Here is a 25,876-nt window from a genome sequence, read left to right as displayed (position 1 = left end):
TATAGTCGTGAATCTGCGGAATTCATTGCCCAGGGAAGCTACCTTATAAGATATATTTAAGATAGAGTTATGTAGAGTTTTCCATAGCAGGGGATTTAAGGGTTATGGCGCCATGGACTGTGTCCACGGCCAGATCAGCTATGATCTCTTTGAAAGGTCGAACAGGCTCGCCAGGTCAAATGGTTGACTGCTGCTCCGATTTCCTATGCTCTCAATGCTCCAGTCATTATGTCTTCGTTCAGATTAATGGTGTGCCGACGCATACAGTATGTGTATCTTCCAGAAGCGATGCCACAAAAAGGCGGCATGTATCATTATGGACCCCCATCACCCACGCATTGCTACCATAAGGGAGGAGGTACAGGAACCTGAAGGCACACATTCATCGATTCAGGGACAGCCTCTTCCGCTGGACCATTCGATTTCTGTATGGGCATTGAACGAAGGACCTCACAACTTTGTTTATTTTTATTTTTGGACTACGCATTTCAATCGACTATTTAATACTCACTTCAATTCACGGTTTTCTGCCTCTTTTACTATGTATTGCCATGTACTGTTGCTCAAAGACAGCATATTTCACGACATCTGCCGGTGATATTAAACCAGATTCTGTATGCACGTTGGGGGACGGACAGCCCGAAAATCCCTACATCCCATCTCGGAATGACCATTAAGCACAATACACCGTATGCGCAATGATTCCGCACCACAATTTCCTGTCTTCCGGATTACCTCTAATATCATAACAACGCTCCTCTTGTTCTTTTATCTTAAATATAACCAAATGCGACATATCCCTGTCTCCTCAAACGCAGTCTACCACACCAGTACTGCATTACAATTTCTTTATACGTGCTGCATTCTTGAACGATTTTTATCTAGAATTTAGTGCTAAATAATACATTTCTTGTCGTCTATCATAGAGGATATTAGTGCACTTGAAGTGTGATGATCGATTTTGATGAAGTATGTGTACAGAAAACCCAGAATGTTAAGGTGGATGAATATAATTGCTTGGACATCAAGGTATGTGGTTTCCATTCGTTGGTTGCCAAGAAATACAGCAAGTATATTTCCACGTTACAGATTGGTTTATAGAATCGATAAATTCATAATGCTTAGAAGTAAACAGTATTTATGCGCCAACAGTTTAGTTTACATGTCAGGATAGTCAAGGAAATTTTCTCAAATAGCTGGTGTTCAGTTAATTATGGGACCAAACAACCTATATGATGATTCTAATCGTTTAGAAACTCAAGAGTACCAAAGTACTAAAGCGCTGATTTTGAATTTTGTAGAATACTGTACTAGATGCAGAGTGACAGTAAGATAAATCATTGGACTGTGGAAAATAGGCATCTTTCCAACTTGTATCGACGGCTGTTGACGGTGACAAGCCTTCAAGAACAAAAAATGCACTCGTGTTCGAAAAAGGCTGAAAGGAAACGCATTTTTGGGAACATTAGTGACCAACGCACCAAGGTATTAAATGCACTATTTGTTAATCTTGTTCCAGGGAGAGTGCGTAAGTTATCGGCCTGGTTCCAGAAACTGTGAGAACGAAATGCAGGAACGACTGGAATTTGAAGCGGAGGAATGCCACGAACTTGATATTTAGACCGTGGAGAATGGTTCGCCAGCACTTACAGGACATTCCAAAGTGTGAATGGATTTTATTGATGTAAAAGATAATGCTCCTGAGATAACGGTGTGCTCTCTATGTGGCAAAGTCCCCAAGCCTCACCCGGAACAGTGATAGCTAAAATGTTCGTTACGGATCGCTATCCCGGAGCAAACGGGGAAGTTCCGAGCACCATGTCATTGGGTCTTTCCTTTTAAATTTAGTCCTCCCTGAACTGCATTATCAAGTGATCACCAGTCGCCTGTTGGATCGGGAAACCACCCCAATCACAGCCTGTGCGTTTGGGTCTCCACAATTAACATGTAAAATCATCCATATATTGTTATCCGATAGCAATACAACACACCACGATTTTCCCAATCTTTCTACGACTTCCATGTGATGAGAATCACGCTATGGGTGCATGTATTTTCGCACAGACTGCGTTTGATCCGGACCTGGGCCACATCTTTTTTTTTGTCTTCAGGGGGAATGTGCGGGATACACCGGTGCCCATCTACATTATGATTAACTTGATAGAAGACAGCATTTGCGCACTGCGCTCCTTTGAATATCAGGAAATCAAAACGTTCCAAATCCTTATTGACGCTCGTTACGGCGACGCGCCCCAGCAGAGCAGCAGTGCTACAGTGAATGCGAGCATTCTGAATCAAACTGACAACGTGCCGGGAATAGTTTTACCTTCAGCACAGTGTAGATCGGGAGCCGTGGAGATCCTTCCCCAGTCAGTAGGTCAGGCGTACTTGGTCACTAAAATCATGGTGACTGTTGTAAGTTCTGGTCAGAACGCTCGGCTCTCGTACCAGATGGTTCAAGCAACCGATCCATAGGGTTTAATTTAGGCGAAATCAGAACAATGGGAAGAACTCTGGAGCTGGATGATTGCTACCACGCAGAGTACAATGGTCCTAGTGGGGAACGTCACCGAGAATGTTACCCAGAAAGTCTCTGGGGTCTTGGGTCTAGAGCTTGGCTGCCGGCTGGGGTATTGGGTCTTGGGTCTTGAGCTTGGCTGCCGGCTGGGGTTTTGGGTCTTGAGCTTGGCTGCCGGCTGGGGTCTTGGGTCTTGGGTCTTGAGCTTGGCTGCCGGCTGGGGCTTTGGGTCTTGAGATTTTATGCCTGATCGTCGAGGCTAAGGTTCTTCGAGTTTGGCTGCGGGACCGTCGAGGCTAGAGTTCTTGGATCTTGGCAGCGGGATCTTCGAGGCTTCGGTTCTTGGAGCTTGGCTGCGGGATCTTCGGCTTGAAATGAGGAGGCCGATAACTCGGAGGCCGGAGCTGAGAGACAGACTGGGAACTGAACATCAATATCGAGCCGGGACTTATCCTACGACAAGCCGGGACTAAACTTCATCTCCACACCAAGGTGGGACAAGTCCAGCTGTTGGGTAACGGCAGGATGGCCAGACTTACCCAACACAGGCAAATACAAGACAGGTCCCCCCGCAGGCAACGGCAAGACGGACTGACTACCCCACGGAGGCTAGGACAAGACTAGACAAGACATGACCCCCCGCGGGCCAATGGCAAAACGGCCTGACCATGACAGTATCCCACCCCCACCGCCTTCTACGGGAGCTTCCGGGCGACTGAAGAGGCTCTCCAGGACTAAGGACAACTCTGGCGGGTGGGTGTTTGGTTTCGGCACTAGGGAATCCTGGATGGCGAGAGTTTATCTCCACTGTCTGTGTGCATAGGTCCATGGTTGGCTGGTTCGTTCTGTCACAAGGGGTGTTGGGAACGGATCCAAATGCAAGACACAGACACTGAAGTACAAGGATCAGGACTTGACTAGAGTAAGGCCGTGACAGGATTCAGGCAAGGAGCAGGGTCAAGAGCGCAGACTTGGGCTAGGGAAAGCGGGACCAGTACAAGGAACCATGGACTAGGAGACAAGGCTTGGACTCCCATCCCGAGACTGGACAAGGACCCAGAACCTGTGTCTTGCCTCCTGCTCGGACCCCAGAACCAGGCAAGTACATGACTTGTCTGCCGGCTGGGGTCCTGAGCTTGTCTGCTGGCTGGGGTCTAGGGTCTTGAGCTTGGCTGCCGGCTGGGGTCTTGGGTCTTGAGCTTGGCTGACGGCTGGGGTCTTGGGTCTTGAGCCTGGCCGCCGGCTGGGGTCTTGGGTCTTGAGCTCGGCTGCCGGCTGTGGCCTTGGGTCTTGAGCTTGGCTGCCGGCTGGGGTCTTGGGTCTTGAGCTTGGCTGGCGGCTGGGGTCTTGGGTCTTGAGCTTGGTTGCCGGCTGGGGTCTTGGGTCTTGAGCTTGGTTGCCGGCTGGGGTCTTGGGTCTTGGGCTTGGCTGCCGGCTTGGGTCTTGGGTCTTGAGCTTGGCTGCCGGCTCGTCGAGGCTAGGATTCTTGGAGCTTGGCTGCAGGATCCTCGAGGCGTAGTTCTTGGAGATTGGCTGCGGGTTCTTCGTCTTGAAATGCGGAGGCTGATAACTCGGAGGCTGCAACTGAGAGACAGACTGGGAACTGAACATCAACATGAAGCCGGGACTTATCTTTCGACAAGCCAGAACTCATCTTTAACACAACACTAACATGTGACTGGATAGAACATAGACTTAGAGCCGGCACTTATCGTCCAGCAAGGCGGTACACAACTTCATGCCACACCTGAGTGGGACAGGTCCAGCTGTTGGGTAACGGCAGGAACGGCCAGAATTACGCAACAGAGGCAAAGACATGACCCCCCCCCCCCCCCCCGCAGATCAACGGCAAAACTGCCTGTCTTACTCCACGGAAGCGAGGACAAGACAGGACAAGACAAGACCCCCCGGCGGGGCAACGGCCAGACGGCCTGACTTACCCCACGGAGGTGCAGGTATATCCAGAGCCTGACTTGGAGCCTACACCTGGTAAGAGGACTCTTCAGAAACGCAGGGTGAATACTTGACCCCACCTGGCGAGGATAGGCCGGCCCCCACCCCTGAGAGGGCTACCCATTCGGAGGATAAGGTCCGGGATATGTGGTATATGCTGCCTTTCGCTAACCCCCAGTGACTGAGGAAGAGACTCCCGGCCCTTCTGCCATTGAGACAGGTGAAATGGGGTTGGGGGGTGGAGGGAGATATCGGTGGGCAACCTAGGTTGCATCGGGAGTTTGCAGCGTGAAACGCAGGGTTTGATCACGGAACAGAGGGCTCCGACTTGTAGGTGGGCACAAGTGATAGATCGGGGGAGATCTTGCCAGGTACACCAGAAGTATCCCCAGTAGTGTCGGTACCTGAATTGTTAGATGATGGGGTGCGGCGGTCTCAGAGAATTAGGAGACCACCGGATAGTTTGGCCTACGTAGCACAAGGCGACCAGAGTGTGACCCCTACTGTTTTAAGGAGGTATATCACTGCCTTTTACACCTGGGTTGGGCTTTGTGTTTTGCACAAAGGGTTGGCGAATTATCTCAACGTCATAATGACATGATTAAATTTGGTGGGGGGAGAGTGTAACACACTGTAGGGTTTCACTGCTGTAAGGTTTCACTGATAATGTAATGGTTTCTCTGTACCAGCAATGTTTGGGTTATGTCTAGAGATAACTGGGTTTGGAATGTTGTTGTTCTTTCTTTTGAGTCTGGAAGAGAGATTTTCGCGGTCTTTTGCCGCGAATAGGCGAGGAGAGGGAGAGAATTTGGTAGACCGCCAGAGGGGGTGCACTTGGAACGAGAATCCGAAGGGCAGCGACGATCGAAAGAGGTCGACGGTGGAGGATCAGCTTATCAGTAAGATCCAACATTGCACAACAGACTGTTTAATAAGATTGGGCCTTCTTTTCTTTTTTTTTCGTTTCTTTACTAAACATATACTCAAAGTAAGAATTATAAAGCTTATTCGTTTAATCACACATTGTGTACTGTTTGTTATTTCGGGATACTGATTTGTAACAGGGGACATATCGCTCAGCATCCCCCCAAACGAGATTTCTTAAGTTTGGTGGGGCCAGGGTTTATCACCCAGTATATTAAACCACTCGCCGAAGCAAGAGTTGCAAATGATTTCAAGAGGAGAAAATTGGAGGCCCATGCGTCAGTCCTCATCGGAAGAGCAGAGTTGGAGAGAATCAGCAACTTTACGTTCCTCGGTGTTATTATTTCAGAGGCTCAGTCCTGGGCACAGCACGTAAGTGTAACGGCAGTTCTGTTTCCTTAAAAGTTTGCGAAGATTCGGCATGACATCTAAAACTTAGACCGTAAGACCATCATATATAGGAGCAGAAGTAGGTATTCGGCCCATCTAGTCTAATCTTCCATTCAATCATGGGCTTATCCAATTCTTCAAGTCAGCCCCACTCCTCTGACTTGCCCCTAAACCCTTTGATGCACTGGTTAATTAAGAACCTACCTGTCTCTGCCTTAAATACACCCAATAACCTGGACTCCACAGCCGCTTATGGGTACAAATTCCACAGATTTACCACCCTCTGACTAAAGTAAGTTTTTCGCATTTCAGTTCTAATTGGCAGCTCTTCAGTCCTGAAGACTTGTCCTCTTGTCCTAGAATCCCCTACCATGGGGAATAACTTTGCCATATCTAATCTGTTCAGGCCTTATTAACAAACGGAATGTTTCTATGAAATCTTCCCTCATTCTCCTGAACTCCAGGTAATACAGCTCAAGAGCTGCCAGATGTTTGTCATACGGTAACCCTTCCATTCCTGGAATCATTCTTGTGAATCTTCTCCGAACCCTCTCCAATGCCAGTATATCCTTCCTAATATAAGGAGCCCAAAACTGCACACAATACTCCCAGTGTGGTCTCACAAGTGCTTTATAGAGCCTCAGCATCACATCCCGGCCCTTATATTCTATACTTCTAGAAATGAATGCTAACATTGCAGTCGCCTTCTTCACAACCGACTCAACCTGGAGTTTAACTTCTAGGGCACCTTGCGCGAGGACTCCTAAATACCTTTGCATCTCTGCGTTTTGAATTCTTTCCCCATCTAAATAATAGTCTGCGCGTTGATTTGTTCCACCAAAGCGCGTGACCATAAACTTTCCAACATTGTATTTCCTTTGCCACTTCTTTGCCCATTCCTCTGAACTATCTAAGTCTCTCTGCAGGCTCTCTGTTTACGCAACACTACCCGCTCCTCCACATATCTTCAAATCATTGACATACATTGTAAAAAGCAGCGGTTCCAACATCGAGTCCTGTGGAACTCCACTGGTAACCGGCAGCCAGCCAGAACAGGATCCCTTTATTCCCATTCTCTGTTTTCTGCCAATAGCCGATGCTCCACCCATGCTAGTAACTTCCCTATAATTCCATGGGCTCTTAAGTGGCTAAGCAGCTCTTAGGTGGCTAAGCAGCCTCATGTACGGCACGTTGTCAAAGTCTCTCTGAAAATCCAAGTACACCACGTCTACTGCATCTCCTTTGTCTACCCTGCTTGTAATTTCCTCAAAACATTGCAGTAGGTTAGTCAGGCAGGATTTTCCTTTCAGGAAACCATGCTGGCTTTGGCCTTTCTTGTCATGTGCCTCCAGGTACTCCGTAATCTCATCCCTAACAATCGATTCCAACAACTTCGCAACGACTGATGTCAGGCTAACAGGTCTATAGTTCCCTTTCTGCTGCCTCCCACCTTTCTTAAATAGTGGAGTAACATTTGCAATTTTCCAGTCATCCGGTACAATGCCAGAATCTATCGATTCTTGAAAAATCATCGTTATTGTCTCCACAATCTCTCCAGCTACTTCCTTCAGAACCCGAGGGTGCATTCCATCAGGTCGAGGACGTTTATCCACTCTCATACCATTGAGCTTGCTGAGCAAGTTCTCAGTCATAATTTTCACTGCACAAACTTCACTTCCCTGACATTCTTGAATGTCCGGTATACTGCAGATGTCTTCCACTGTGAAGACTGATGCAAAATACGCATTCAGTTCCTGTGCCATCTCTGCATCTGTCATTACAATATCTCCAGCATCATTTTTTATTGATCCTATATCTACCCTCAACTCTCTTTTTACCCTTTATAACCATATAACCAATAACAACTACAGCACGGAAGCAGGCCATCTCGGCTCTTCTAGTCCGTGCCAAACTCTTACTCTCACCTAGTCCCACCGACCTGCACTCAGTCTAAAACCCTCTATTCCTTTCCTGTCCAGATATCTATCCAATTTAACTTTAAATGACAACATCAAACCTGCCTCAACCACTTCTGCTGGAAGCTCGTTCCACACAGCTACCACTCTCTGAGTAATGAAGTTCCCCCTCATGTTACCCCTACACCTTTGCACTTTAACACTTAACTCATGTCCTCTTGTTTGAAGCTCCCCCACTCTCAATGGAAAGAGCCTATCCACATCAACTCTATCTATCCTCCTCATAATTTTAAATACCTCTATCAAGTCCCCACTCGACCTTCTACGCTCCAAAGAATAAAGACCCAACTTGTTCACCCTTTCTCTGTGACATAGGAGATGAAACCCAGGCAACATTCTAGTAAATCTCCTCTGTACTCTCTCAATTTTATTGACATCTTTCCTATAATTCGGTGACCAGAACTGCACACAATACTCCAAATTTGGCCTTACCAATGACTTATACAATTTCAACATTACATTCCATCTCCTATAGTCAATGCTCTGATTAATAAAGGCCAGCATACCAAAAGCTTTCTTCACCACCCTATCCACATGAGATTCCATCTTCAGGGAACTATGCACCATTATTCCTAGATCCCTCTGTTCTACTGCATTCTTCAATGCCCTACCATTTACCATGTATATCCTATTTTTATTAGTCCTACAAAAATGTAGCACCTCACATTTAGCAGCATTAAACTCCATCTGCCATCTTTTACCGCACTCCTCTAAGTGGTTTGAAATCTCACTGCAAGCTTTGAAAATCTACTTCATTATCCACAACTCCACTTCTCTTAGTATAATCTGCATACTTACGAATCCAATTTACCACCCCATCATCCAGATCATTAATATATATGACAAACAACATTCGACCCAGTACAGATACCTGAGGCACACCACTAGAAACCATCCTACAATCTGACACACAGTTATCCACCACTACTCTCTGGCATCTCCCATCCAGCCACTGCTGAATCCATTTTACTACTTCGATATTAATGCCTAACGATTGAACCTTCCTAACTAACCTTCCGTGTGGAAACTTGTCAAAGGCCTTACTGAAGTCCTTATAAACAACTTCCACCGCTTTACCCTCGTCAACTTTCCTAGTAACCTCTTCAAAATTCAATAAGATTTGTCCAACATGACCTTCCACGCACAAGTCCAATGTTGACTGTTCCTAATCAGACCCTGTCTATCAAGATAATTATATATACCATATCTAAGAATACTTTCCATCAATTTACCCACAACTGACGTCAAACTGACAGGCCAATAATTGCTAGGTTTACTATGAGAACCCTTTTTAACAAATGAAACAACTTGAGCAATGCGCCAATCCTCCGGCAACATCCCCGTTTCTAATGACATTTGAAATATTTCTGTCAGAGCCCCTGCTATTTCCACATTAACTTCCCTCAAGGTCCTAGGGAATATCCTGTCCGGAACTGGACACTTATCCACTTTCATATTCCTTAAAAGCGCCAGTACTTCCTCTTCTTTAATCATCATACTTTGTATAACTAACCCTTCTTGTTTCCCTTACCTTACAGAATTCAATATCCTCTCCTTAGTTAATACTGAAGAAAATAAATTGTTCAAAATCTCCCCCATCACTTTTGGCTCCGCACATAGCCGTCCACTCTGATTCTCTAAGGGACTTTTATATACTTAAAAAAAAGCTTTTAGTATTTTCTTTGGTATTAGTCGCCAGGTTCCTTTCATAATTCATCTTTTCGTTCCTACTGACCTTCTTCGTTTCCTTCTGCAAGTTTTTAAAAGCTCCCCAAGCCTTAATCTTCCCCCTAGCTCTGGCTTCCTTATACACCCTCTCTTTTGCTTTTTCTTTGGCTCCGAATTCACTTGTCAGCCACGGTGGTGTCCTTCTTCCCTTTGAAAATTTCTTCTTATTTGGAATTTATCTGTCTTGCACTTCCCTCATTTATCGCAGAAACTCCTGCCATTGCTGCCCTGCTGTCGTTTCTGCAAATGTCCCTTTCCAGTCAACTTTGGCTAGTTACCCTCTCCTGCCATTGTAATTTCCTTTATTCCATTGAAATACCGACACATTGGATTTTATTTTCTCTCTCTCAGATTTCAATGTGAGCTCGATCAAATTGTGATCTCCATTCCCTAAGTGTTCCTTAACCTTAAGCTCTCTTATCACCTCTGGATCATTGCACAACACCCAATCAACAACAAACTGTTCTAAAAGTCATCCCTTAGAAATTCTGCAAATTCTCTCTCTTGAGGTCCAGTACTGACCTAGTTTTCCCAATCTACTTTCATGTTGAAATCCCCAACGATTATTACGACGTTGCCTCTATGACACGCCTTTTCTATCTCCAGCTGTAATTTGTAATCCACATCCCAGCTGCTGTTTGGAGGCCTGTATACAACTACCATTCGGGTCCTTTTACCCTTGCTATGTCTTAACTGAACCCACAGAGACTACACCTTCCAATCCTATGTCATCTCTTTCGACTGATTTAATGTTATTTTGACAACATTCAAAAGATGTGTGGTCAAGAGCATATGAACTGGTTACATCGCGGCCTGTTATGGACATACCAATGCCCTTGAACGGAAAATCCTACAGAAACTATTGGATACAGGCTAGTCCATCACAGACAAGGACCCCTGCAGCATTAAGCAAATCTACATGGAGCACTGCCACAGGAAAGCAGCATTCATTATCAGTGACCCCCACCATCCGGGGCGTGCTCTCTTCTCGCTGCTGCCATCAGGAAAATGGTAGAGGAGCTTCAGGGTCCACGCTACCGGGTTCAGGAAAAGTTATTACCCCTCAAACGCGAGAATCTGAACCAGTGGGATAACTTCACTCAAATTGACTCGCCCCAACACTGAACTGTTCCCACAACTTATGGACTCACTTTCATGGCTACTTCCTGTCACTGTCCTTGATTTTTATTGCTTATGTATTTATTTATCTTGTATTTGCACCGTTCATTGTCTTTTGCACATTGGTCGTTTGCCCGACCTGTTGGTTGCGATCTTTCAGTGACTGTATTATATTTCTTGGTTTTACTGACGATCCCTGTACGAAAGCAAATGACCAGGTTGTATCTTGTGACATATACTTATTTTATATTTTGAACGACAGGAAATACCGGAACTACCAGGATGATCAGTGAATGAGGTGGGAAATAAAATTAACGGTTATTGTTCGGAAAGATTATTCCTTTCAGAGCTGTTTCCACTTTGAACAATTGTGTACTTCCAATATTTTCTGCTTCTATGTAGTTTTGTTGAAATTTCATTTTCATTTAAATAGAACGTCCTTCTACAAGCGAGAATATCTGCAGATGACTGAAATCTTCCATGATCCCCCCCCCCGCCATGATCATTTTATAAAATTTCCATGACCTTTAGTCTATATTTCCAACACTAGAGAGTTGATTCCATGCGGCCTTTAACTTCTCATTCACTGCCCGTTTATTTCTGTTCCTGTTCGACATCACGATATGTACAACAGAAGATAAAAAATTTCAGTATATAAGTTTAGGGTTCATTACAGGTGCTTTCTCATAATATGCTTTCAAGTTTAACAATTGTCAATGATAGCATATTTTTAGCATTAAGCACCAACTTTGGGTTTCTATTCCAGACTGACAATATTTCTTGCCGAACAACACAAAGGAAGTGCTGACACGGAACTCAGCAGGTAAGATAGCAACTATGCAAATGAATAGACAATCGACGTTTCGGACCGAGACTCGAGCATCAGAACCGGAAAGGATGGAGAAGAAGCCAGAATAAGACGGTGAAGGAAGGGGCAGGAGGAAAAGAGAAAATACGATAGGTGAAGCCAGGTTAATGGGCAACGGGGACGTGGTAAGTGGAAGAGAGAAAGGGCTTGAGAAGAAAGAATCTGATAGGAGAGGAGAGTGGATCATGGTTGCTCCCTCAACCTGAGAGTGGCTTCAAAGTGGCAGAAGAGGAGGCCATAGATCGATATGAGGGAATGGAAATGGGGATAGGAGTTGAAACGGTTGGCCACCGGGAAATTCCGTTTATTGGCGGAAGTTTCTTGCTCGCTGCATACTTGCTGCCTGGTCTCAGTTATTGCTTACTGGGCAGCAATGTGCACCTTGGATGCACTCATATGTGTACCTATTCAGCTCCAATGAATTGTTTACGATTGTACTTTTGGTTATCCGATATTAGCACTGCATGCAAACGAAAAATAAAATGACTGAGCTGTAATAACCAATGAATAAGACCTGGAAAACGTGAACTTAATGTTCACAAGCAGATTTCAGTTCTGTAGGCTCCAGTGTTAAATTCGAATTCTAGACAACAGCTTTGAAAGTATATCATCATAAATTTAATTAACCTTTCAGATATTTAATTAGATCTGGATACCGAATGTCATGCCGGCATGGTCAGCGTGTGGAGTAATCAAACAAATATGGAACACAGAACTAAAAAGTTCTTAAGAAGAGTAGATGGCCGTAAGAAAGCTCTCTGAAAAATTGCTATTGTAAAATCCGTAAATTTGTAAATTGGTTTATTATATCGATGTACATTGGAAAGGTTTCTGTGCATGCCTTCCAAACAGATCATTTAATCATATCAGTCCGTTGAGGTCGTACAAGGGGAAAGCAATATAACATGCAAAATAAAGTGTGATGGTTACAGAGAAAATCAAGCAGTGAGGAAGGTACAGGATCATGACGAATTAGACTTTCACAGCAACTTCTGAAGATCTTATCGTACAAAGGGATGGGTCAGTGGTTTTATAACAGCGAGACGGAAGCAATCCCTGAGTCAATCGTTCAATATAAGGATGTATGCACATAGTACTTTCAATATATGCTGTTGACATTTGTAGAAACAGTTTTATAGCTTCGGTGGAAATTTTGGAACAGAATAAAAAAGGCGGAATAAACTGCGAAACTTCTTGTGTCATTGGGGGAGAAATTACAGTTGTACACCTCTAAACAGTAGACTGCCTTTCCTGGGGCCGTCCAGCTTTAAGAATTTCTGTTGTTATTATTGACAAGAGCTCTTTGTGTCGCTGTTCACCAATCAGGATCTCAAGTGCAGCTAGAGATCCATTGCTCCACCCCCACCGGTGAACGAAAGCAGAATCAGACGGAAAAGACCCGGTATTTTACTTCAGTCTGGACGACCGCTTATTGAAACAGCCAGGACCAGTCTGTCATCTCGGCAAGACAAGGTTTGGTTAGATATTTTCGTCAGCAGTCTCTCGCAAATCAACCGAAGTAAATTCGTGCTTCTGGAAAAGAAAGCGGCCTCACAACAATGGCGAATGTACAGGGTAAGAAAGCCTTACAGTCCCTGGGATTGCCTTTTAGTGTTATTATTTGCTCATTAAGTATGGTTTTCGGACAGATTCGCTATTCAATTCCCGAAGAAATAGAGCGGGGATCAATTATCGGTAACATTGCTGAAGATTTAGGATTAAAGGCTGGAACGTTGCTCGCTCGTAGAGGACGGCTTGTCTCCGGTCGCATTAAACCATATGCGGAATTAAATTTGGAGAGTGGGGTTTTGTTTGTCAATGAGAGAATGGACAGAGAAAAACTCTGTGGATCGATGTCTACCTGCATTCTTTCTTTCCAAATTGTGATTGAAAATCCCGCAGAAATGTACCGCGGTGAATTGGAGATTGTCGATATAAATGATAATACGCCCATTTTCCCGCAACGCACCGTTGCCTTGCAGATTGCTGAAATTATTGCACCCGGCTCTCGTTTTCCACTGGAGAGCGCTCTCGATCTGGACGTGGGGACAAATGCAGTCACTACATACCTGATCAGCCCCAATGAGCACTTCAGTCTGAAAGTGGAGAACGCGGAAGAAGGCATTAAAATTGCAGAGCTGTTGTTGGAGAAACCCCTGGACCGCGAGAGGCAGGCATCTTTTCAGCTGGTGCTGACTGCCGTTGACGGAGGAAAGCCTCGGAAATCTGGGACAACTCAGGTTGCAATTACTGTGCTGGACAGCAACGATAACGCGCCGGTTTTCGATCGGAAGATGTACAAAGCCAGCCTGCCAGAAAACACGTCAAGGGGATCCCCAGTGGTTACGGTGCACGCTTCGGATGCAGATGAAGGCCTAAACGCAGAGCTAACTTACTCTTTCAGCAATCGTGCCTCAAAGAAAGTGCAAGAATTGTTCAGTTTGGATCCCCGGACGGGAGAAATTAGAGTCTTAGGAGATCTGGACTTCGAAGAGGCAAACAGCTATACAGTGGATGTTCAGGCTGTGGACAGAGGGTCACCAGCAATTGCAGGGCATTCTAAAGTCCTAATCAGGATAACTGATGTCAATGATAACGACCCGGAAATAGAAGTAAACCTGGTGACTACAAAGGTCACAGAGACTGCCGCGCGCGGGACAGTAATCGCAATGATCAATGTACATGATCGAGATTCTGGAGTGAACGGAGAAGTACACTGCAAGATTCCACCACATATTCCGTTTAAGTTGCAGGCATCATCGAGCGATCATTATACACTAAGTACCAGTGACTCGTTAGATCGAGAAAATACCGCACTCTATAATATTGCTTTTTTCGCCTGGGATTCGGGATCTCCTCCTCTATCGACGAACAAAACTATCCAGATATGGGTTTCTGACGTCAATGACAACGCCCCAAAGTTTTCCCAGTCCTCTTATACAGTTTATGTGACGGAGAACAACGCTCTGGGTGCACTTATTTCCGTAGCATCTGCTGTCGATCCTGATTTGGACCAGAACTCTTACGTTTCTTACTCCTTTGTAGAGAGCCGTATCCAGGACTTACCAGTATCCAGGTATCTCAACATTAATCCTGTGAATGGTACCATTTCTGCGCTGCGCTCTTTTGATTATGAGAATATCAAAACGTTCCAGGTGTACGTTCAAGCCCGGGACGCTGGTGTACCCCCACTGAGCAGCACTGCTACGATGAATGTGATCATCCTGGATCAAAATGACAACGCTCCGGTAATTGTTTCACCTTCAGCAGAGAGTGGATTGGCAGCTGTGGAGGTCGTGCCGCAGTCAGTGGGTCAGGGCTACTTGGTCACCAAGATCATGGCAACTGACGCCGATTCTGGTCAGAACGCGCGGCTGTCCTATCAGGTGCAGAGATCCACTGATCCCGGTTTATTCCATATTGGGCAAAACTCGGGCGAAATTAGAACAGCTCGTAATATTTTGGAGTCTGATGCCACGACACAAACTCTAGTAATTTTGGTGAAGGATAATGGACAGCCAAGCCTATCCAGCACGATTACAATCCTCCTTACAGTTACGGACAACATCACTGAAAGAACCATTGAAAACAGCAATTTTGTAACGAAGCCCGAAGATTTCTCTGACTTGAATCTTTACTTAATTGTCACTTTTGGCTGCACTTCCATTCTCTTTCTTGTCACCATCATTCTTCTGATTGGCATTAAGTGTAACATGAGCAGAAATGTCAGCCAAGACTACAATTCACCCAGTTGTTGCTACAGCCTTGAACGTTCTAACGACAACTTTCACCTAAGACCTCAAGTGAAGGAATCTTTAAATGACAATAGAACAAACTCGATGGTTTACGTACCGGAAAACCATCATTATTCTGTTTGTTTGTCTCCAGAATCAGCGAAAAGCGATTTCCTATTTCTGAAGCCGTGCAATCCGCCAATATCTCAGGCCCGATGTCAATCTATAAATATCGGATAACAATACCACTTCGAACTCTCTTTAAAACCAAGAAATTGGATCAATGGGAATAAATAATTAAAGAGAACCAGAAACAAAGTCCATTGTCTATGAGGCGAAGAAATCGTATTTTAATATGAATATTGATTGCAAAATGCCATATTCAAGGACAACATTTCGCAATATTTAATCCAGACGTCGCAAACTGGCATGTTTTAACTGTTATAGAAATTCGACGATGAGTTTTTGACTCACACTCCAAAACCCTTTGTTGTTATGTCAGCTGCACCAAGCATGGTGGTCACATGTAAGTCGTTAATTTCTAATGTGAATTAATGTGATTATAAATCTTTAGCATTCAAACAAAGCGTTTTGTATGAAGTTTATAAGCCAAAATAATACTCCGTATTCACTCACGAGCCGAACCATGACAGAACGGCGGTGCTGTTTCGTTGGGCCGAATGGCCCAATTTTGCTCCTATGTCTTATATATTATGGTTTAAACCTAACGTTCCTCGAACGATAATGGGAATAGAAATGGGACAAGTGAAAAGCACACGAGCTACATCAAATTATAAGGTACGATAGGGTTAGGATGATATATTAAGCCGAAAAACGTGACAAGCAAAGCGGGAGCATTATGAAGAAAGACAGCTGAAGTAAGACGCCCACTTGTCTACTCCAAGGAGATAAATATCGGAATAGCGGACGGAGAATGTGGATAGTTAGATGAAATAGATAATGGAAGCATAGAAAGTGAAGATACAGCAGGAATATTAAACACATGCTTTGATTTTCTTTTTACAGTCTGTTAGGATTCAAAAAATCAACCACAGCCCTATGTCCAAATGAATTCAACGGATTCACCACCCACTAGTTATAGAAATCTCCCCTCATCTAAGTTCGATATGGACGACCCTCAATTCTGAGCCTGTGTCTCCTTATCCTTTATTTCTCCACTACAGGAAACAACTCTATCTCTGCCTTTTGATATTCTAAATTGAGTAATCAGATACCGAACAAGAAAATCGTTATTAAAATTGATAGACGGGAAGACTGAGATAAAGTTTGTTAATAGCAGAACTCTTGCCTGGAGAAGATGCAAATATGACCAAAAGAATAAGGGCAGAATAGAGAGAACTAAAGAACGCTAAAACAGCGAGTTACGGAATAGTCTAGTAGGGAAAATCTGAAATGAAGTAAAAGGTTGGGTTTTCTGTGAATGGGAAAAATGGATTTCTGGCCTCATTGTGGACGATACGATGATAGGTGGACGAGTGGTTATTGTTGTGAACAATGGAGTCTGCAGAAGAACTAGGCAGATGACGAGAGAGGGTAAAGAAGTACCAGGTGGAATATAGCAAACAACAGGAGTTCTGCAGATGCTGGAAATTCAAGCAACACACATCAAAGTTGCTGGTGAACGCAGCAGGCTAGGTAGCATCTCTAGGAAGAGGTGCAGTCGACGTTTGAGGCCGAGACCCTTCGTCCTGACGTTCACCAGCAACTTTGAGGTGGAATATAGTGCAGTGAAGAGTATGATCTTGCACATTGTTAGAAGGAATAAAGGCATAGACTATTTTACAAATGTGTCGAACATTTAGACATCAGACGTGCAGAGGGACTTGGGAGAACTCGTGTATTATTTCTTAAAGGATAACTTGCAGGTTAAATTGCTGATAAGAAGAAAAAAATGTAATATGAACATTCATTTCGATAGACTAGAATATAACAGCAAAAATGCAATGGTGAGGGATTATGACATATTTTTCATCTAGCGCTTGGAGTATTGTGAGCCGATTTGAGCCCCTTGTTTTCGAAGATTCCTTTGCTGCCGCTTGTAAACAAAAGACAGAATTACGCTGTGATCCACGGATGTTTTCTCTTTCAATCATCACCAAACTTTCCGTGTAACAGTAACGTTCGTAGCGAATGTCATTCGGAATTTCACAGCTGCTATTGTCCATGTCGACCTTGTCACTCCAAATGCAAACTTTGAAATAGAATCTAAAGATTGATACAATTTCTCAGAAATTAGAAACAACGCGGTAAGTAGTAAAATTATATTCACAATTATATTGGGCACGGTATCTAAGAAAAAGCTGTGCTGGCCAGAAGGTCCAGGGGGAGTATAGGACCAGAAGGCACAGCCTCCGAATAGAAGGACGTCCTTTTTAAAATAGATGAGGAAATACTTAGGGCGACGATAATAACAGACTTGGATTTATGTATAATATGCTAAAGAACTAAAGCAAAGTGTAGTATTCGCTATTATTCCAGTTATTCTGAAGTACTGAGGAAGACAAGAGTAACATTTAGTCGATATTTGGGGGGTGTTAGTCTTTTCATTTATAAATTAATCCAACAATCATTAATATTTGGTCTTTATTTTTAGGATCCTAGTGTATACAGTTTCTTGCTGTGTTTTCTCTAGACCTTTTGAAATACTCAATAAAAGCAGCAATTTTGGTTTTGTTTCTCCAAACTAAATACTTATCCAACCATTAACACCCTCCTCTTTTCCCTGCAAGCACCAATCTCATGCTTGACATCGTGCGCGAAATAACACTCTAAATATACTGTATCAAACTAAAAGCATTAGATGTACGAATGTACCATGGAAATAAAAGTCCTAAACACGAGAATAAATTGTGCGCAAGTATTGTTTGAATAAATGTGAACAATAATTTTCATTGCCCATTTGTCGCATTAGATTGCCGTACTAGTCACACTGTGCACTTTTCTCCAACAAACCTTAAGATTGTGTCCTTGTTTTTAAGGTAAACAAGCTGGGGATCAGTCAGTGAACAACGTCATAGTCCTGCCTCACTGAAGCCTCCTTTTAAAGTGACAGTCCACAGTAAACGAAACCTATGGGTTTGTGACACTTCCCCCCTAAACAGAAAATTATGATCTAAAAGAGAAAAATTTTAACTGCAGTATGTAAAACAATATATGTATGGTTGCCATATATAGGCATCCGTTTGTCTCGTGAGACCATGGATTTGCGTCTTGGAAGGTTTCCAGGGCGCAGGCCTGGGCAAGGTTGTATGGAAGACTGGCAGATGCCCATTCTGCAAGTCTCCCCTCTCCACGCCACCAATGTCGTCCAAGGGAAGGGCACAAGGGCCTATACAGCTTGGCACCGGTATCGTCGCAGAGCAATGTGTGGTTAAGTGCCTTGCTCAAGGACACAACGCGCTGCCACAGCTGATGGTCGAACTAGCAACCTTCACATCACTAGACCGGACAGGGGGTTATTACCCCGTGATCATGCCACTAGGTAAATCGAGGATTACAATTGTATTCATACAACCCAGAAGGTTTCACAAACGCAGAGATTTCTCTAGCTCTGTCTGTCAGTGGAGCACACCAATACCCTTTCAACAATTCAATCTTTCTAAGAAATTTAGCTTTCCCAACTTTATGTATGCAACCATCCACCCTAGGGATGAGATAAGCATCTGTTTTTGTTGTGGCACTTACCTTCCTATCGTCAGTGCAAAATCTAATACTACCATCGGGTGTAGGTATGATAACACAAGGTGAGATCCAATTTGAAGTTGAAGGCCTAATAATACGATTTTTCAGCATATATTCAATTTTCTCCTCGCCAGTTTACATTTTCCACGTTCATACGATAGGAGTGTTGCTTAATCGGTTTGGTATCTCTAACGTCCACACCATGTGACGTGACGGTGGTTCGATTCGGAATATCAGGAAATAAATTTTTAAATTTCAAAATTAATTATTTCATTTGTTATCTTTGCTGTGTTTGTAAGTGTGTCAACTTGTTAACATTTTGTAAAACAACCGAGTTTATTAACCTAACTAGGACCATGTTTGGCTTATGAAAAGTCTCACTCCCGGGGACTTCAGTCTCGGCTGCAGCTGCTGGATGTGTCTCACCAAAGGATATTTTCTCATAATAAGGTTTTGTCATATTGATATGACAAAGCTGTGTTTTTCGTTTACGATCAGGTGTTTTGATTATGAAATTCACATCATTAACCTGAGACTCAATCTCGTAAGGACCTAAAAATATTGCCTGAAGAGGGTTTGAACTTGTAGGTAATAGTACTAAAACCTTATCTCCTACTTGAATTTTTCTCAGACGGGCTTGTTTAACAAACCAGCGCTTCATTTTCCCTTGAGCTGTTTTCAAGTTTTTTTTTTGCTAATTCACAAACTTTGAACAGTCTGTCCTTGAAGTTCAGCGCGTAATCTAACACATTAATATGTAAGTCTTTATCAATCCACTGTTCCTTTAACAAGTTAAAATGTCCCCTTACTCTATGACCAAATACAAGTTCAAAAGGGCTGAAGTCCAGTGATTCCTGTACCGATTCTCTTGCTGCGAACAAAAGCAAATGTGGCCCTTCATCCCAGTCTTTTTCATTTTCAACGCAATATGTCTTAATCATTGTTTTGAGGGTAGAATGAATTTTTTCTAAAGCCCCTTGTGATTCCAGATGGTGCGCAGACAACGTAATTTGCTTAGCTCCCAGTTCAAAAACTACCTGCAGGAATAACGCAGATTAAAATTACTTTCTTGATCAGACTGGATTTCTTTAGGCAAACCAAATGAAGTAAAACAATTGATGAGAGTCCACAATGATTTTAGAACAGGGTTCACTGAATGCCGGTTTAGGCTGCAGTAAGGTTATGTTTACCCACATCCTGACAAGTGTGACAAGTCCTGCAGAAATTCACAACGTCTTTCCTCAAATTAGGCCAGTAAAATTCTTTCATAATCTTGTTTACAGTTTTATTCACACCAAGATGGCCACTTAAGGGCATACTGTGAGCTAAAGTTGCCATCTCGTTCCTATAAACTTTAGGAACCATAATTTGGAGAACAATTGCCCATTCCTCACTTTCAGGTATAGCAGGTGGTCTCCAGCTCCTCATTAACACTCCACCCTTGATATAATACCATACTGGCACTTTCTGAATCTCATTATCTGAGAGAACTGTTACGTTTAAAGCTTCAATCCCAGGGTCTCTGTTCTGTTATCCTATAAACTTCTTCCTTGATAAGGATAAATCTTTCTCATCAGATTTGCTACCTGAATCCTGTTGAAACAATGAGAGCAGAAAAGTCCCTAACATAATTGAGTAACTATCGAAGAATTTACCTTGTTTTACCGTATTATATTGTAAGAGAATTTACCACGTTATCAAACAGAAATAAAAACACATTCCTCGGTGTATGGTTAACTCTGTAATATGTAACCACAGAGGTTGCTTTGCGAGTCCTGCGATGCCAGGTTACAGCTTAAATTTGTACAGTAAATTTTTGGGACTAGCCTATATTAACTGACGTTTTAAGAAACTTAGTCAATGATTTCCAAATGCACTTGCTAGGTATCAACCAATTCACAATTTTTTCCATGCGGTACACAGAATTAGAATTGCACGTCCACATTGAATTCCCCTGTTAACCAGTCTCGGCAAAAATTAGGAATATTTCAATTCTCGCATGATCTATCGCAGGACAGCTTTTGCGGCATATCCTGTCACTCTCATGATCCAAATATTGGGGAATACTTAGCCAGTCAAGATTGACAACAACATTGAATTCAAAATTCAGTTTTCTTTCACAGTCCCGTAATTTTGTCCACCTTTTCAGGACACCTTCCTCTATTTCCTCTGGATAGAGAATGCCATACTCATGGGGTAAAAGCCTCGTGTTTAAAGAGGCTTTTTCATCATATTCTGGATCGAAAGATTCCAGTTTAACTTGTACGGATAATTTTACAGGGAAAGCTGCAGGCCGAGCTATCGAAGCACCAGCACATCGTGCAATCATGACCACTGGTGTGATCATTACAAAATTAGCCCACAATGGATGAAGGGTCCCCACCATAAATAAAAACTTTCGCTGGAACTACTCCTTCCCATTAACAGACCTGTCCCATTTAATCTGCATCTGCGCTCGTCACCTGTTTGTGTAGTTACATGAAATCTAGGCATTATTAAATTACAGTCAGGCATATACAAGTCCTCAAAGGAATTTATGTAGCTTGTACTTATGTTGATTATTTATTCCCTCCTGTATCCATCCCTTCCTTTTTCTCCGCCAAGAATAGCTTATGATGTCGCTGGCTATTTTATCGACGCATTCTTGCTTCAGTTGAAGGGCGTTGCATTTATGAACAGGAATCCCCATATACGTCCAACAACTAACTAAATTGGTCCGTGTAGCTTATATATAAATTAAGCCCAAGTAAGTATTATAGGTTTCCCCCAGTGTACTAAACCCCAATAGTCCACTCAACAAATTAATTTCTTCATAATTCAGTTTTCCTTCTTCCCTTCTTCATGAGAAGACAACTTGCACTTGGTTCCCTGTATCCACCCAACCTTCCCTTAGACTTTCACAGCTGTCCTTGTCACCAGGAGCACCTGATTTCACCCCCTTTCTACCTAGAAGAAAGGGAGTCTTTCATAAGCGTCTTCACATGTACATAGTCTCCAGGTTTAAAGGGATGAATGTTTTTTTCTCCTCCCAGCTTAGGAAAGGCAGCAGCTACATGTCCTTAGTTTGCTCTTATTGCTTTGTCTCACAAATTCTATGGTTTTCTCATCGGTTCTGAGCAGAGATATTTGTGCATTAATCAAAGGAGGCAGAGACTCCGGCGTTATAGGCCTTCACATTAATACTTCGAACTGAGTCAATTTAGTTGTCTGTCTCACCTGATTTCTTAGAGAATACAATGCTATGGGAAGAGCCTCTGGCTATTTCAATCCAGTTTCCTGACATACCTTAGCCAATATGTATTTTAATACTCCGTTCATTCTTTCTTTACGTTCCGAGGACTACGGCTGTTATGGAAGGTGTTATTCCAAAGTAAATCCTAACGCCGGATCCAATTCCTTAATTAATTTACCTGAATGAATCCCCAAATCTAGGAATAATTTCCTTCATGAATATCTTAACCGCAGGTAGGGTGTCATCTTCTCTAGTGGTAAACTCCTCCTCCATTTGGAGAACATATCTACTATCTCCTATACTTATAACCTCCGCTGGCTGGTATCTATCTGCAAATTGGCAAATGGTGCCGTCGCGGGTGGGAAATGATCAAATTTAGCTGGTGACTTTCCCCCGTTGTGTCACTAGCAAATCTCCTAGCTTCGCACGACCTGTCCCGCAATTATTGTTAGTCCGGGTGCAAACCATTGTTGATGTATAATACCCCGATTCCTAGGACACACAAGGAGAATATGCGGACGTCTCCATACCCCCTCAAAGTCCTGAAAACTCTGTTTTCCCTTTTATACTCCCTTATGTTTTTGTGCAGTCCCGTCCTTGGCGGAAATTAAATTTTGCAGATTTGGGGTAAGGATTATAAAAGTACATTGCACCTGCATATATACTAGCATAACGTTTTCTGTATTATCGGCTTCTTTAGCAGATGCGTCCGCAGCAGCATTTCCCTTACTTCTGGGGTGTGCGCCATTAGTGTGAGCTTCGTACTTAATGACAGCAGTTTGTTTGCATGCTGAATGGGTTTACCTGCAGAAGTAATGAACCCCCTATATTTGCAAAGTGATCCAAAATCATGTCCCACCCCAAAGCCTATCTAGAGTCCGTATAGATGTTTACTGTGTGTCCCTCGTGTTAGAACAAATAGCTCCGCTGCCTGAGCAGAAGTTCCTTGGGGGATGGTTTGTACCTCTAAAGTTTCAAAGGCAGTCACTATTGCATCGCTTTCTACGAGGGTGTGATGGCTCGGATTGCAAGAAGAGCTCTCCGTATAGAGCATTAATTCTCGGTTATCAAGGGGTACAGCGGATAGGCTAGCAGATAGGCTTTAACACAGTCATGGGGATTTGATGACTCAGTCAGAAGAACGAGGGTGGTCGGGCTGAATGCAGGTGCTCTTCTCAAAGTCAAATTCGAATCCCGTGCTGTGGCCAGTAGTGAAATATTACGTAGCAGCTGAGTTGTGGAGCAACATTGCAGCAGAGAGGTCAGTAGCATACAAGCATGCTATAGTATTAACGGTGCAGTTTTCTCGGCCACTGCCGCTGTCGTTACCAATGTCCTTAAACATTCTGACATTCCTTTAACCACTAGATGTAATAGGGTTCCTTCTCCAAATCTTGAGCAAGGTCTGCTCCCTGAACGCCAGTGCGGCTTCTGTGCTGAACGTGGGACCGCGGACATGATTTTTGCTGCGCGCCAACTCCAGCAAAAATGCCAGGAGCAACACAGTGACCTCTTCGTGACCTTTGTCGATCTAACCAAGGCTTTGGATACGGTCAGCAGAGAAGGCTTGTGGAAGATCATGGAGAAGTTTGGCTGCCCCAGCAAGTTCATCACAATCGTCCGGCAGTTCCACGACGGTATGATAGTGAAAGTTCTGGATGACGGCGACGAGTCAGAGGCATTCTCAGTGACAAATGGCGTCAAACAAGGCTGCGTTCTTGCCCCGACTCTGTTCAGTATGGTATTCTCTGCCATGCTGACAGATACGTTCCGTAACTACGAAGAAGGAATCCACGTCAGGTACAGGACTGACGGCAGGTTGTTCAACCTTAGGCGCCAGCAGGCAGTTAGAAAGGTGCAAGAGACTGTCATCAGAAACTTCTTGTTTGCTGATGACTGTGCACTCAACGCCAGCACAGAGCAGGAGATGCAGCGTGAAATGGACTGCTTCTCACAAGCCTGCGACAACTTCGGTCTCACTAGCAGCACCAAAAACCGAAGTTATGTACCAGCCTGCCCCAGGAAAGCCATATCAGGAGCCGCGCATCACGGTGAAGGGCCAGAACCTCTTGGCAGTCGACAACTTCACCTACCTGGGCAGCATACTCTCTGGCGCAGTGAACATAGACGCTGAGGTCGACAACAGGATTGCCAAAGCCAGCGCCGCCTTTAGGAGACTCCGTGAGAACGTCTGGGAGCGGAGAGGACTCAGCCTTACCACCAAGCTGAAGGTCTACTGTGCAGTGGTCCTTACCGCCCTCCTTTACGCCAGCGAGACCTGGACTGTCTACAGCAGACACGCCAAACAGCTCAACCACTTTCACCTGAGCTGTCTCCGCAGACTCCTCCACATCAGGTGGCAGGACAAAGTCTCCGACACGGAAATCCTGGAACGAGCTGGGCTCTGCAGCGTCTACACCCTCCTGCTGAAAGCCCAAGCCAGGTGGGCCGGACATGTGGTCAGAATGCCAGACAGCCGATTGCCTAAGCAGCTGCTGTACGGAGAACTGTGTCAGGGCAAGCGCTCAGTCGGAGGGCAGAAGAAACGTTACAAAGACTGCCTCAAAGCGTCCCTCAAAGGCCTGGGTGTCGACATCAACACGTGGGAGACGCTTGCCCTCGACCGTCCAGCTTGGCGCAGCAAGATCACCACAGGAGCCCGGGCAGCTGAAGTCAGGCGCAACGAAAGCGTGCTGTGCGCAAGGCCCGAGAAGTATCCCTGTCACGACAGCACCCACCCACATGTCCCACATGTGGGCGAGCCTTCAGGGCCTGGATTGGCCTCATCAGTCACCTCCGGACCCACTGCCACCAATCTCCCATTTGACTTTGAAGCCATGGTCATCTGCGACTACAAAGGACGAACAACAACAACAGATGTAATAGGGTGGAAAAATGCGCTGCTGGTCTTCGTAAGCCACCGTGGGTTAATACTGCGCTGCAAAACGCTCATTCTCATTCACATACAGCTGGAACGGCTTGCTGTAATAGGGCAATCCTCAGTCCATTGTACTGTATCAGATGCATCCTACGTTACTACGACTCGGAGGACAGCATCATAGATGCGGTATTCAGGTACTCAATATCGACAGTAATTCATCATTGCCAGGAAAGGCATCATCTGTCTCTTGACAGAAGGCCTGGGAGACTGAGCATTGAGAGTCACACGCTCCGGCTCCAGTCGGCGGGTTCCTTTGTGCAATATATACCCCAAATATTTCACCGCCGGCCGGCAGAGTTGGAAGTTCGACAAGGAGGTTGTATGTCCTCTGGCAGCAAAATCATTAAACAACGTCACACATTCTTCTGTACAATCAGTCGGTGTCTGTCAGGCCAGAAACAAATCGGCTGCATATTGTAAAATCATGCTGCCTCCAGGCAGTAGTATATTTGCTGTATTATCACGAATAACGGCTACGTAGAGAACTGGACATAATGTATAATCCGGCAGTAAAACTGTCCACGTGTATTGCTGTCCATTACAGTCTATGAGAAGGCAACCAGATACTGACTGTCCTGATGCAGTGGTGTAGAAACAATAAGAAGAGTACAAATCAATCACCGTACACCAGTATCACATTCGAGTCCGGAACGTTCGGTGAAATAGGCTGGACTTCTGATTTATAGCCCGCAGATCCTGGATAAGCCGCCTCTCATTCGGCCTCCCGGTTTGGGAATGTATAATGTCAGCGTATTGCAAGGGCTTTGAGTTAATCGCAGAACATTTTGTCG

At 44.2% G+C, this 25,876-nt stretch overlaps 1 protein-coding gene across 1 annotated transcript in view; it reads left to right on the top strand.

The window, feature by feature from the left end:
* LOC134349878 (uncharacterized) overlaps positions 1 to 15,735 on the top strand; it is a 28,865-nt gene extending 13,130 nt beyond the window's left edge. Inside the window, exons 3-5 of the mRNA XM_063054843.1 lie at positions 2,112 to 2,415; positions 4,360 to 4,507; positions 12,998 to 15,735. Of these exons, the coding sequence (XP_062910913.1) occupies positions 2,112 to 2,415; positions 4,360 to 4,507; positions 12,998 to 15,450 (2,905 nt within the window). The 3' untranslated portion in view covers positions 15,451 to 15,735. The remainder of the gene's footprint in view (positions 1 to 2,111; positions 2,416 to 4,359; positions 4,508 to 12,997) is intronic.
* Positions 15,736 to 25,876: the final 10,141 nt, after the last annotated feature.

The sequence above is a fragment of the Mobula hypostoma genome, chromosome 7, assembly GCF_963921235.1.
Source record: "Mobula hypostoma chromosome 7, sMobHyp1.1, whole genome shotgun sequence".
NCBI classification, from domain to species: Eukaryota; Metazoa; Chordata; class Chondrichthyes; order Myliobatiformes; family Myliobatidae; genus Mobula; species Mobula hypostoma.
The sequence above is the reverse complement of the archived record's forward strand: the minus strand, read 5'-3'. Positions and strand labels throughout refer to the sequence as shown.